Raw genomic sequence first — 12056 nt, 5'->3', positions numbered from 1 at the left:
TGCTATCTTCATACATATATCAACCATCCTCCAGATCCACATTACATTACCAACTTTCAAGTTCTGCTTCCAATTCCCTCCAGCCCAACGAGTAACCCCCAACTTTCAACTTCCAATCTCTACCTTCCACCTTCCAGGTAAATTCCTATCCTCCCCATCTCTATCCCCACTCCATCCCAACTTCAATCTCCAATCCATCCAAGCCCCTCCCTCTCCCTCTCATCCCCATATCCACACGCACAAGCACAGCACTGCCCAGAAGATACATACGCATTGCCGTTACGAAATCTCCCGAGCTCGATCTCTTGAGCATGCATATACTCCATAAAATCCTGTATTTTCCTCTCACCCTCACCTCTCACCTCTCACTTCTCACCTATCCACCACTCAGCAGACCATGCATGCAATGTAACGATCCAAGATCTGACAATTCCACGATCCCACAATTTTGAATTTGAGAGAAATGCAGTACGAGATATGATGAAGTAAAAAAGAAAAACAATTATTCCTCCTATCGGCTGATGGTAGGTAGATGTAACGAAGTATTGCCAGAGTGGAGGCGGAGTGGAGTGGAGTTTCCACAATATATGCGGGGAGATTAGAGATATATCTTGAAGAACTTGGATTTGGAAGGAGGTTATTTGAGCAACTTGGCGGGCAAGCAAGTAAGAAATCAAGCAGGGAAGCAAATAAATGTTTGATAATATTTTGATTGGTTGATAGTATATTCTGAAAATGAAATCGAATATCAAGATCTAGCCTTCTAAGGGTATAGGCAGAAAGTCCATTTAGAGAACTCAATTTTTACTCTGACATCTTGACCTCATTCAAAACCGGTTCTTCCTTGGCTCGTTCGGGCTCGGCCGGTACTTCTTTAGCCACTTCCTCTTTGCCATCAACCATCTCCGCATCTCCACCCTTGACTTCCCCGTCAACTCTGCTGAGCACCGCCACCCCCTCCACATGCCCTGTCTGTGGGAAAAAGTCGAAACCCCTCAAGCTCTCAATCTCATATCTAACTCCCTCCTCGCTTCCATTAACCAATACCCCCACATCTCTCGCTTGTGTATGAACATTACAACTAACGTAAACCACTCTTCTCGGTCCAAACTTCAATAACTGACTTAAGAAACTCTCATCGCATCCTTTTCTTGGAGGATCAATGACTACCACCGTTTCATCTTTGGGATAAGTGACTTGTTTGAAGAGTTTTGGTGCATCCGCTGCCATAAAACTACATCTTGATGCATTTAAATTATTGAGTTCAGCGTTGCGACGAGCAGATATGATGGAAGCGTCTGAGATATCTATTCCGGTTGAGGATTTGAAGAGAGATGAGAGTGTAATGGTGAAGAGTCCGGAGCCGGAATACGCATCGATTAAGTATTGGATTTTTGGTAGGTCTGGGGAGTAGGATCCTGGAGGCGGTAAAGCATGGTCTCGAATGTATTGGGTGAAAACGGGAAGAATGGAATTGTTGTTTTGGAAGAAAGATCCCGCAATGCTGGTAAAAAGGAATTTGTCAATGTATTCTGTCGATTCCCCTTTGTTATCCGTAATGCAAGTTTTCAGATCAGTATACTCGGGAGTTGTGACTTTAATGGTGTTAGGTGGTGTTTCCATATCTTCTTGGTATTCCGCATCGCCTTTGTAAATCCTCTTGGTACTCTCTCGTAATAAAATCGTAGCTCCTCGTTGGTATTTATGGAGTTCCTCTGCAACTCTTTTTCTCTCAAGCTTCATTCCCATTCTTACTGCATCTGTTCCAATTGGACAATCCTCAATGTCCAATGTTGCCCTTTTCCCTTTCTGCATAAATCCAATTTCTGGAACCTTATCAAAAGCAGCTTTAGTATCACTCCTCCTGTTTGACCTACTCCTATAACCTGGTGGTCCGTCGAAATGTGGAGTAAGCTTTGTGCGATATTCATATTGTAATGGACTTCCAATAGTATCCAAGATAGCCGGTACTAGTTCCGATGGAAGTTGTGAGAAATTTTTGTACGCCTTCTCAACAATCGATTTCTTGTGTTTCAGTTGCTCCGAATAATCTAACATCTGGAATTGGCATCCGGAGCATTTGCTGAAGTATTTGCAGTTGACTCGACTATCATCTCGGAGAGGAGATGGTTGAACCACGGAAATAAAGTCTGCTAAAGAGTAATTGTCTCTTGGAAAATGTGTAATGACTTTCGCCTTTACAATATCCCCTGGCACACTGAACGGCACAACATATATTCTGTTCGTAGGTGGGTGAAGCGCAAGTCCGTCTCCTGTGGATGATATCTCAACGACCTTGACTTCGATCTCCGTGAATCTCTCTGGTAATGCTGCTTCTAATTGAGTGCCTGCCGCAACAGGCGCTGATTCAGCGGATGCTGATTCCTCTTGTTCTGCTCCATTTTCGACCTTCGCAGACTCGGGATTTACATCTTCGATGGGGACCTGAGAAGCATTGGAGATTTTCTGCGCCTCAAACAATGCCCGCACATCTGCTATCAAAACTTCTTCAGATGATCCCTCCTTGACTGGCTTTGGTTTATAGGCCTTTTGTCTTTTAGGAGCTCGACCGCCTTGATGCTGCTTTCTTTTGCGATCCGGTCCTTGGTCTGCTGATGGAGTCATTGCGAAGAAGTTATGGGATCGAATTGGGGTAATTTTATATAGTAAAGGTTTTGAAATGAAAGCTCTTGAAAGATTCCTAGAGCATTTCAACATTAAAAAAATCCAATTCAAAATGTAGAGCGCAGAGGATGACTTGATTCACTGAAAAATTGCAATTATTCTTAGAAGTCAAAATTTCGATCCCCTCGAGCTTTGAACTTTTTTTCCCTAGGGCCAATTGGCTTGGGGTCTAGCGTCATGATCAATGGAAGTTTAGCGTTCATGTGAAATTTATGATACTCCACCAAAATTCATTGCATTAATAAACATCAACTAGGGAATTATATATGGAGATTTAAATCATCGACCAATTATCGAATTGGAATTATAAACTATATGACAGAACCAAAACGCTCCTCAGATTGTCATGGTGCTCAACGTAGACATCACGTCTTCTCCAACCCAACACGAGGGGTAAAATAACCTCCCCTTACCAACACCAGCTAGATCTCTTCCTAATAGGAATTCGACAAGAATACAAACGCCGTGGAGGTTCCCCCCTCCTCAACAAAGCCGACACGCTGGCTGTTCAATTCTGATATGTGTACGGAGCATTTCAACGTAGGTCCGTCGATTGTCGCAACTCTTTGTGCTGTTGTTTCTTTACTTCAACCGCCCACTCTTTCAAAGTTCATCCCGAATCTTTTCCATCCTTGTGCCAAATCTTCTTCACTGCATCTGTAATGGAGAATCCTCCGAATAGCCAATCGTCTGAATGTCTTCCGCACCTATATTACTCCAAGTCAGCACATGGCAATGTGGAAGTTATTGCTGCAGAAAGTTTGACTATCAAGATGCTAGCCGAGAATGTCAACAACACCAAAGCCTTTGGAAAAACTTACTCAGTATAGACATTAGCATGTTCATTACTCGAATGTCTTCTCTTAACCCCATCCTTCTTCTCCCCTCCCTTCCCTCTATTCACACTTCCGCTCCTCGCTTCCTCAAATCTTTTCCTTTCCGTCTGCCCGTTCCGCAAAGACTCCTCCTCCGTTCTTCTCCTCATCAACATCGATGGAGTAGGTGACTTTTCTCTTCCTATAAATGTAGGAGTCAATTCTGTCATCTCCATCTCCCTTCCTTTTCCTCTCCCTGCAACTCTGATATCGGAAGAATCGCTGCTTTGGGTATCCAACGTGGTGATAGAGTTTAAACTCTCGTAATCATCCAATGCCATTTCTCTTCCTGTTGATGTCGATGACGACGACAATGATGGTGGTGATCTTTTCATGTTTACCGATTGCTAATGAAGGGATATTGGTTTATATGCGGTTGAGTTGCTCACTCGGTTTGGAACAGTTGATAGGTCACTTATCGAAAGAGGCGTTCACTCAGGCCCCACCACACCTCAAAACGAATAAGTATACAAAAAGTAATGTCAGAACTCTTTTTCTTGGAATCCTGCAGATATCGTTATCTATGTATTATCGTTCTTGGAATCCGACACGTTTCATTTGTCAAAGTTCCTCGGAATGAATACAAGTAAGATTGCACACATTCCACCTTCATTCTTCGCGGCGAGCATCGAAGTATTTAATCATTTCCAACTGAGGAATCTTGTGCCATGATTACCTACTCGGCGAATATCCTATCATCAAAAAGGCTCGAACGGCATCCCAAGTCGTAAGTCCAACCTATAAGGCTGACCCTATATGCATGGAGGACCAGGTATTTCCACAACCCTGTAAGATCTGATTGGACAACTTATCCGGGTTCCGGCTTAGGTGGAAGTCCCGTGCCCATTGTGTATCATGGTGGAGAAAGGGCTGGATGAGTGTGACGTACACTTGTTCCTCTATCATGGATCTCAGGAACCAACTTTGTCCTTTTAATAAGTTTGATTGAGGGAAGAGCAATTGATGGAGTTGGAAATACCATCACGGGATCAAATAGACAAGGGTGCTGTTGGCGAAGAAGGGTCTGAGATATTTAGTTGCTACAATACCTAGTATCTAGGCAGTAGCCTTTAGAGCGCGGTACTTTGGGTGTGAAATACCTCATTTCTATGCCCAATCATGTAAAGGTATGAAATAGGATGCCAATACACCACCAGAACACGTTTTCTTTTGGAATAGGTCGGAATGAACCTTTCAAGCAACAGAATCTAAGTATGAGTATGAGTGGACTCAGTATGAGAAAGGAGGGATTGACAAAAGCAGTTTTTTAGAATCGAGCTCCGACAGTGAAGGGGCATCATCCGGAAGAAGTCAAGGTCGCTTGAGTCTGGCAGTCATGAATAACAACTCTTTTAAACATCTCTGTGGCTAGGTATAGCATAACAACTTCGAGGGAGGAAGATGCCAAAAAGAACGAAGTAAATGAACATAGCTCATACTGGGGTTGTCAAATGTGCAAACCTATACTATTAGTATTATTCCAGCCAATCTCCAAACCATTGGTTATTACGAAATTAGAAATATGAGATAGACAGCAAACGAGAAAGCTCAACAAGAAATGCGTAACTCTGAATATGATCGAGAGGTCGATTCTCATTTTACTGTTGATATCATAAATTCATATCTTGCATGAATGACCTGTATGCTCTTTCATCAAAAACCATAAGAGATTGCTGGTCGCGCATTCCAAACAATGATAATGACATACTGTAGTTTTCTCATGTCGAACTTGTACACTGGATGAGCTGCAACCAGAAATTAAGTTTCGGAACCTATTCGAAGTCACGGCGACGAATTAGAATAGATTCTACATTGCTGATTCATCTAAATATCGGCTGGAAGGGAGAATTATAGTACATGCTCCACTGGAACTCATAATGTGTTCATTGTACATCCTATTTATTGGATATTAACTCCCAAATAGCACGACCCCGCTTGGCAGATTTTACTCCAACTTCATCTACAACAATGAATATCAAATTCCATTGCTTACTCTTGAAGTGCATACCTAGTATATACTACCATAGTCTCTCTTAATGGGAAATCGGAAGTCTTGGTATGAGTATACACCTCGTGTATCCCAAAGTCTTCATGCAAAAGCTCCAGAGTTTTCCACAGACGTTGAGAATTGTTGGTGAGTCTTTCAGTCACCGAAGATAGAGATTCAATTTGCAGAGTAGTAAAACTTGATCATGATCCTAAACTATGCCTTTAGTACACTTTCGCAATTGATTATCCTATTCCCCATCTATTCATTCATTATCCATAACTCTTTCGGCCTCAGTTCATCACCGCCAAGCTTCACACCTCACTGCACAGCACTGCACCGCTTCAAACGATATTCCTCCATCCATGCTATGATTTACCAATAAAACAACTCCCATTTGCTTCCAAAACGGCCAATCCAAATCAACCAATCCACATCATCCAATGCACCACAATCCATCACCCCAGACGGTAGTCTTCCGCGGGAACAAAGCATCCAAAACCTACGCTCAATCAAGAGCATTGCGATCAGCAAACGGGTCATTTTCATCCTCCTCATCTTCTTCGTCCTCCGATTCCTGTGCTCTCGGGTGAGTCGTTTGAACGGGAGTAGGTGGTGCAGGACGATGAGCCGGTTTAGTTGGACTATGTGGGCCTGTAAGTGGGCCTGTACCGAGTGTAAGATCATGTAATTGTTGTGTTGTTGAATCACTAGCTCTACGTCCTGCCTTACGTTCTGCATTATTGATTTCCGCCACTGTATGGTATTAGTACGTACTTAAATACGACATTTCAATGTTTTAATTATTCTCGAAAATCGAAGGTAATCTTGAGGATAAATACACATACTTTTGAAGAGATGAGCTTGTTCGGCCATTTCGTCGTCAGAGTCACTGTCTGCGTCTATCGATCTATCCAATTGTTCAAACGTCATTAAGGCGTTGACCAATCCATCATTTGCGTGAAGAAGCCCTCCAAGCCATTCCTCGGCCTCTACGTGTTGGATCTGAGAAAACGGTTAGCAAATTCAAGTATGTATTAACCAGGTAGTACCACAGTGCGGACTGCAGTCTGACAATCAGAGAGATTCAATATTCCAATACAATTGGATCATTGGAGTCTACATCTAGTCTACTGGTATGGTCTACTGGACACACTGATCTTGAATTCAAACTTACATATCGAAGAATCTTCCTTCGTAGCAGTTTACAGGCATCAAAATACTGCGAGGCTGTCTTGTTTTCAGAAATTCGCTCTTTCTCTCGATCGATATGTCTCAATGCGTTCAAGAGATTGGTAGATGCAACAGTTGATTCCGCGATAGCAGCCTTCATTGCTTCTTTCTCGGCTTCTAGGTTGAAAGGCTTGTGTTTCTTCTTCTTGTCTTTCTTATCATCTTTCTTGACCTTCTTAGCAGATCCAGACATAATTGAGGATGCCCGCTCTCTGGTACTAGCAGATGCAGTTGTTAATGAGCTTTGTCTTGAGTGAGAAGGTCCAGCTTTAGAGGGACCTGGTTTAGAAGAAACAGGTGTAGATGGCTCTTCAATCTCGTCATCCTGGAAGGGATTTTCCTCTGTTTCACGGAGAACTTTCGATCTATCTTGCGTGACAACCTTCCTTGTATCAGGCAGTGCCTTGAAGTGCGTTAGTAAGTGATATTACAACATCCATATGATACATACATGAAGGAGATTGACGACGTCTTCCATTCCAGAAACTTTCTTATATTTAATTGCCCAGCCTCGAAATAGCTCCCTGCACTTAGCTTTCACTGCAGGGTCTGAAGTGCTTGAAACACCACAGACACGTAGACGTTCGAGAAAAGCATCATCGGAGGCAAAAACATGTTCAAACTTTGGGCCGGCATTCTGAACAAGGCCATCCAAAATTTCCAAAGCTCGAAGCTGACGTTGTACGTTACCATATTTGAGCTTTTTTCGAAGAGCTCGAGTGGCTTCTCTAGGGCCGGTAGCTTGAAGTTTGATAACATCTACCAACTCTGGAATACCGCCATAGGCATCGTCCTCGTTTTCTTCACTAGTGAGACGCTCGATAGCGACGGTAACTGCTGAATATGGTTTCTTCTGTTTACGACGAACATATATTAGTTCTTCTGTCTTTGTTGTTTTCTGTCTGCCAAAAAGAAGATTTCCCACATGACCTCTATGGAAATAGTCGGAGTGAGGTTCTGAAGGAATGTATGATGCAGTGTAAGATCTTGCATGGCGACGTTGAAGTTTTCTCTTGGCAGACCTACTACCATGCTCGCCATGACAGGAGGACATCAGTCATAAATCTCACAAATCACGAATATGTCTCCATAATCTCGTGATGTGAGTTGTTAAGAATGGGGCAATTCCGGAGTAAATAAGAGGAGTGAAGAAAGTCAAGAATCAAGAGTAGAGAATGGCTATGGAGTACTGACCGAAGAGAACATATTTGCCTACCCGAATCTCAGGAGCCTTGACTAGGAAAGGGATTGGCTTCGCTACAAGCTTCTTCCGGAATGTCTAACAAGAGACCAATAGTACGAGTGCAGGAAGGACGAACAAATATATCGGGATAACCAAGAATAAGTGGATGCAGTCTGTAATGATTTGATGAGATTCAAAATGTATGTAGTGTGAGTTGTCGAGGAAGGAAGTTATCAGATTTTAATGTCAAATGCTCTCCTGCCACGTCTTAAAGTGGAAGGTGGGGGGAGGGGGGATTTGGGTTTGGGTTGGATGATCTGTGAATGTTTTTTTTTTGGTGATATCTGACTGATTTCCTCTCTCTGTACAGAAGTAGCTAGTGTATCTAGTACAGTATATCGATATTAGTGAAGTTAAGACATTCAATAATGAGTCGACGACAAGTAGTGAGCCAGTAAGTATGAATATTGAGTGAGTTGCTGATTTAGATTACTCAGACGAAGTCAAAGTATTTCTTGGTTTTGGTTTTGGTTATGTTTTAAGTGAAGCATGTGATGTACGGAGTGTGTAGAGGGATTGAAAGAAGACTAGTAAAGCGGGGCGGGACGGCTCTTTAGTGTCCGAGGTACCCACTTTAATGGCATATGAGCCTTAGGCTCTATACACCCGTTTTGGAGCTTCTCTTAGTCAAACTTCAATCTCCAGGACGTCTATCGGCAACTTTCAACTACACAGTATCAATTGTTAGTTCTTACCCGTGGTTCGCGAGACATCTATCTTACCGTCTGAACTCGATATATCAATACTCAGTTCAGTCGTTCGCCAATTTTCAATTGATGACGTAAAGCAGAGGGGAGATTGATAAAGGAGGGGCATGTCGGGGGTGGTGCAACAAGTGATGGATTGAGGGAGAGTTGCTGATGAATTGAAATATGGTCAAGATGGCGCAGTATCAAGGCTTGAATCAAGAGGAGTTGAGAGGAGAAGGAGAAAGTCAAGAAAATCTGTCACATATGTTTGTCTGGATTTTGTCATATTTCAATCCTGTCATGCTAACACTTTATCAACAAACAGTGCGCCAGAAACAGCAATGCGCCCATATTTATCCTTCACTCCAATCAATTTTAACCGTTCAAAAAGTTTAAACCCAATATCACCTTTGACACGCACAATCGATCCATTGAGAACTTTGCGCAACACAGATGTCTACGACCTACCAGAGGACGTCCCGAGTCCTCCCACTTCAGGTGGTAAAAAGCGACGAACTCCACGCTCGAAGAATGGCCCCACGAAAATCTTACCCAATGCCAAATCGCATACAAATACTAACGTTGAAGATTGTGATACTGAACTATTTGAGGTAGCATCGCCGAAGAGAAGGAAAATTCTTACGAAAGGATCGCAACCCGCATTCAAGGTCCCTTCTAGAGTAAAAACAATACCTGCTCATCAAGAACTTGAGCAACCACCCAACAAATTAGGCGACGGGCCTTCTGTTTCTCAATTGGTTACACCACCTGATACTCATAAGAGATCTAAGAAGAGAGCGCTTTCTGCCACAGTTACCAAGCGGAAGAAATCTTCAGAGTTGTTTCAGAACTCAACAGTTACCAAACCATCATTGTCTTGCTTCACCTCAAAGTCTTCGAGAGAGCAATCACAACCCATCAATCGGCTACAAGGTTTCACGACAACTGAGGAACAGATGAAGCGTAATTCGAATGGAATCGCGAACACAACTTTACAGAAATTAGCAGCTTTTAGATATGTACCTCGCGAGGAGAATGTATTGGCGAATCAATCGATCACTGCGAGCAAAAGAGACGACACTCATCTTACCATGGGTAAGCATCGTGATGGATATGTTTTTGAAGAGTCAAATCATACCTCATCAGACTATGGGCATATATCAAGTGGCTCATTTTTCGAAGAAGCTTTGTGGATCTCAAAACAATCTGTCGATAGCAACGAGCCTGACACTATTCGTATTAACCAACTTCAAACCAATCCCTTTTCTGAAAATCTATTGGCCTCTGTCACGCAGCAGAAGGTATTCCAAATTGAGCACTCGCTAAACCAAACCATTGGGTCTTCCGCCTTTGGTGAAGGAATACCGGAGGATGCTCTTGAAAACCCCACCAATAATGATGTTGACAGGCAGCAATCGCAACTAGTTCCGCCAACAATTGACAGCAGTGTGACCACTGAGCTTGGAGATATGACTTCCGAGTTGCCAGAATACAATAAACATCTTCCAGAAGTTAATGATCGGCTGCCCAACACAGGATTCGAGCAAGAACAACCACAGAATTATCAACAGTCACTGGTACTTTTGCCAACAATCAGTGCCGAAACTTATCACAACGACAATCATTCTGAGCTACCAGTCATTGAAGAAGGCATGCTAACGATCATAAATCCTCCCCTAGATTGTTTTGACAGCGATAGCTTTGGCGATGACATTGATGATGAAGATTTGTTAGCATTGGATGCAGATCCTGCTATTCTCGAATCTCCCATGAGAGACGAAGTGATCCAAAGCATTCCAAAGCAACCATGTTCACCTTCCATTTCACATATTGTTTCTTCTTTACGCACGAGGAAAACACAATTACATGATCCCGTCACTCTTTCGCAAGAAGTCACTCGCGCTACATCTCCACCCATCGTTGCAGATGAGGTTGACGATTTTCCAATGGATACTGATTTGGAAGAAGAATTGTTTCGACTCGCAGGAACAAGTCAATTTCAAGGAGTTGTAGAATCATTTGAACCACCACCAAGTTTAACCCTTCCGCGTGACGGTGATGATACTGACAGGGAAGTATATGATGATACTCTTCAATTCTCTTCACCAACGCCCCGAGAACCATTTTCTAACGGAATAGCGCTGGTCAAATCCACTGATAAATCTAGTCCATCGAAACCACCAGCGACACAGGAAGATGCAGATTGGAGGTATATTACATCGACGACTTTGAGGTCGGTCAAAGGTCCAGTCATTCAATCTTCTGAGGCTCTTATCCAACTATTGAAAAACAGACGTCTAGAGAAATTGTCTACACCTGTTCAATCGATTCAAACCAACATATCGGAACCGTGGCTGGATGATAGTGATGATTATCTACCCCTCACACCGTTTGCTCGGCCGAAATTTCCCCAAATAGTTCAAGATCGATGCCCAATCAATGGATTATCGTCCCAAACCATTCTTCGTGTTTGTTTCCGGATTGGTGAGATGCTTAAAGAAGGAGGTCGATGCAATGCGTTAGGTCAAGATGCAATTATCGAGCTCTTTGCCCGTGTCAATTTCTCATCTCGAGAACCTGGTACTACTAAACAGCACTTTCAATTTGCAGACTTATTTCATGATCGACCACCATTTGCTAAGGGTATTCTCGCGAACTTTAAGACGACGGGACTGGCGGAGAGTGAAAGTAGAACTTTCATCGAATCAAGCGAATCTTTGATGGCAAGATGTCTGGGCAGAGTTAAGAAGGACGTAAAAAATGGTTCTTGGCTGTTGCATATCATCAATGTGAGAGTGACGGATTGGGAAGAGATAAGATGGACGAAGAGAATTGTTTGTGGAGAGCGCGAAGAGGAAGTCAATGTAAAGACGACTGCTACTATTGCTAACTTGTGAGAGGGGATGGCCTGATATGGATATTTGAGGATCTTGCTATCATTGCTGTCATACTACTTACTGTGTATTATTGCTGATCTAGAAGAGCGCAGACTAACATTTAGAAAGAACTAATCATTGCAGATATGGCATCTTTAACACTGAAATCTTTAGCTACGTCAATACAATTCTATCTTTTGAAACAAATTTACACACATCGTTCATATTCATACTAGAAGCTTGACGATGAGACTTGAATGTTAGATCAAGTCTAAATGCTTCTGCCTAGAAAGTCCCATTCGTCACATGATTTGCAAGCCCTACGGGGCTATGAACTAACCAATCAGAATTCCTCAATTCGTCAAGTGGCAGAAATCTGGACCCCGCATATGCAAGTCTAATAAGTCTTATCGCAATCCATCATCGTTCACGAGCAAATAACATTCCGTCCCATTATTGTGGCAGTGT

General features: G+C 42.8%; 4 protein-coding genes across 4 annotated transcripts; 1 reads left to right on the top strand and 3 right to left on the bottom strand.

The window, feature by feature from the left end:
* Positions 1-804: 804 nt before the first annotated feature.
* Positions 805-2625, bottom strand: EAE98_011855 (uncharacterized protein; the record flags this gene model as incomplete). Its single annotated transcript, XM_038959478.1, has 1 exon — positions 805-2625. One exon carries the CDS (start codon positions 2623-2625, stop codon positions 805-807), a length of 1821 nt encoding a protein of 606 aa, XP_038804131.1.
* A 670-nt stretch (positions 2626-3295) lies between these two features.
* Positions 3296-3895, bottom strand: EAE98_011854 (uncharacterized protein; the record flags this gene model as incomplete). The annotated part of the gene is made up of 2 exons (XM_038959477.1): positions 3296-3392; positions 3507-3895. The coding sequence occupies 2 exons, from the start codon at positions 3893-3895 to the stop codon at positions 3296-3298; spliced, it is 486 nt and encodes a 161-aa protein (XP_038804130.1).
* A 2160-nt stretch (positions 3896-6055) lies between these two features.
* On the bottom strand, positions 6056-7834 carry EAE98_011853 (uncharacterized protein; the record flags this gene model as incomplete). Its single annotated transcript, XM_038959476.1, has 4 exons — positions 6056-6303; positions 6396-6552; positions 6725-7183; positions 7232-7834. The coding sequence occupies 4 exons, from the start codon at positions 7832-7834 to the stop codon at positions 6056-6058; spliced, it is 1467 nt and encodes a 488-aa protein (XP_038804129.1).
* A 1070-nt stretch (positions 7835-8904) lies between these two features.
* On the top strand, positions 8905-11609 carry EAE98_011852 (uncharacterized protein; the record flags this gene model as incomplete). Its single annotated transcript, XM_038959475.1, has 2 exons — positions 8905-8978; positions 9038-11609. 2 exons carry the CDS (start codon positions 8905-8907, stop codon positions 11607-11609), a joined length of 2646 nt encoding a protein of 881 aa, XP_038804128.1.
* Positions 11610-12056: the final 447 nt, after the last annotated feature.

This window comes from Botrytis deweyae (assembly GCF_014898535.1).
Source record: "Botrytis deweyae strain B1 chromosome Unknown BDEW_054, whole genome shotgun sequence".
Lineage (NCBI taxonomy): Eukaryota > Fungi > Ascomycota > Leotiomycetes > Helotiales > Sclerotiniaceae > Botrytis > Botrytis deweyae.
Note: the sequence above shows the minus strand (reverse complement) of the source record. Positions and strands in the feature narration are given on the sequence as shown.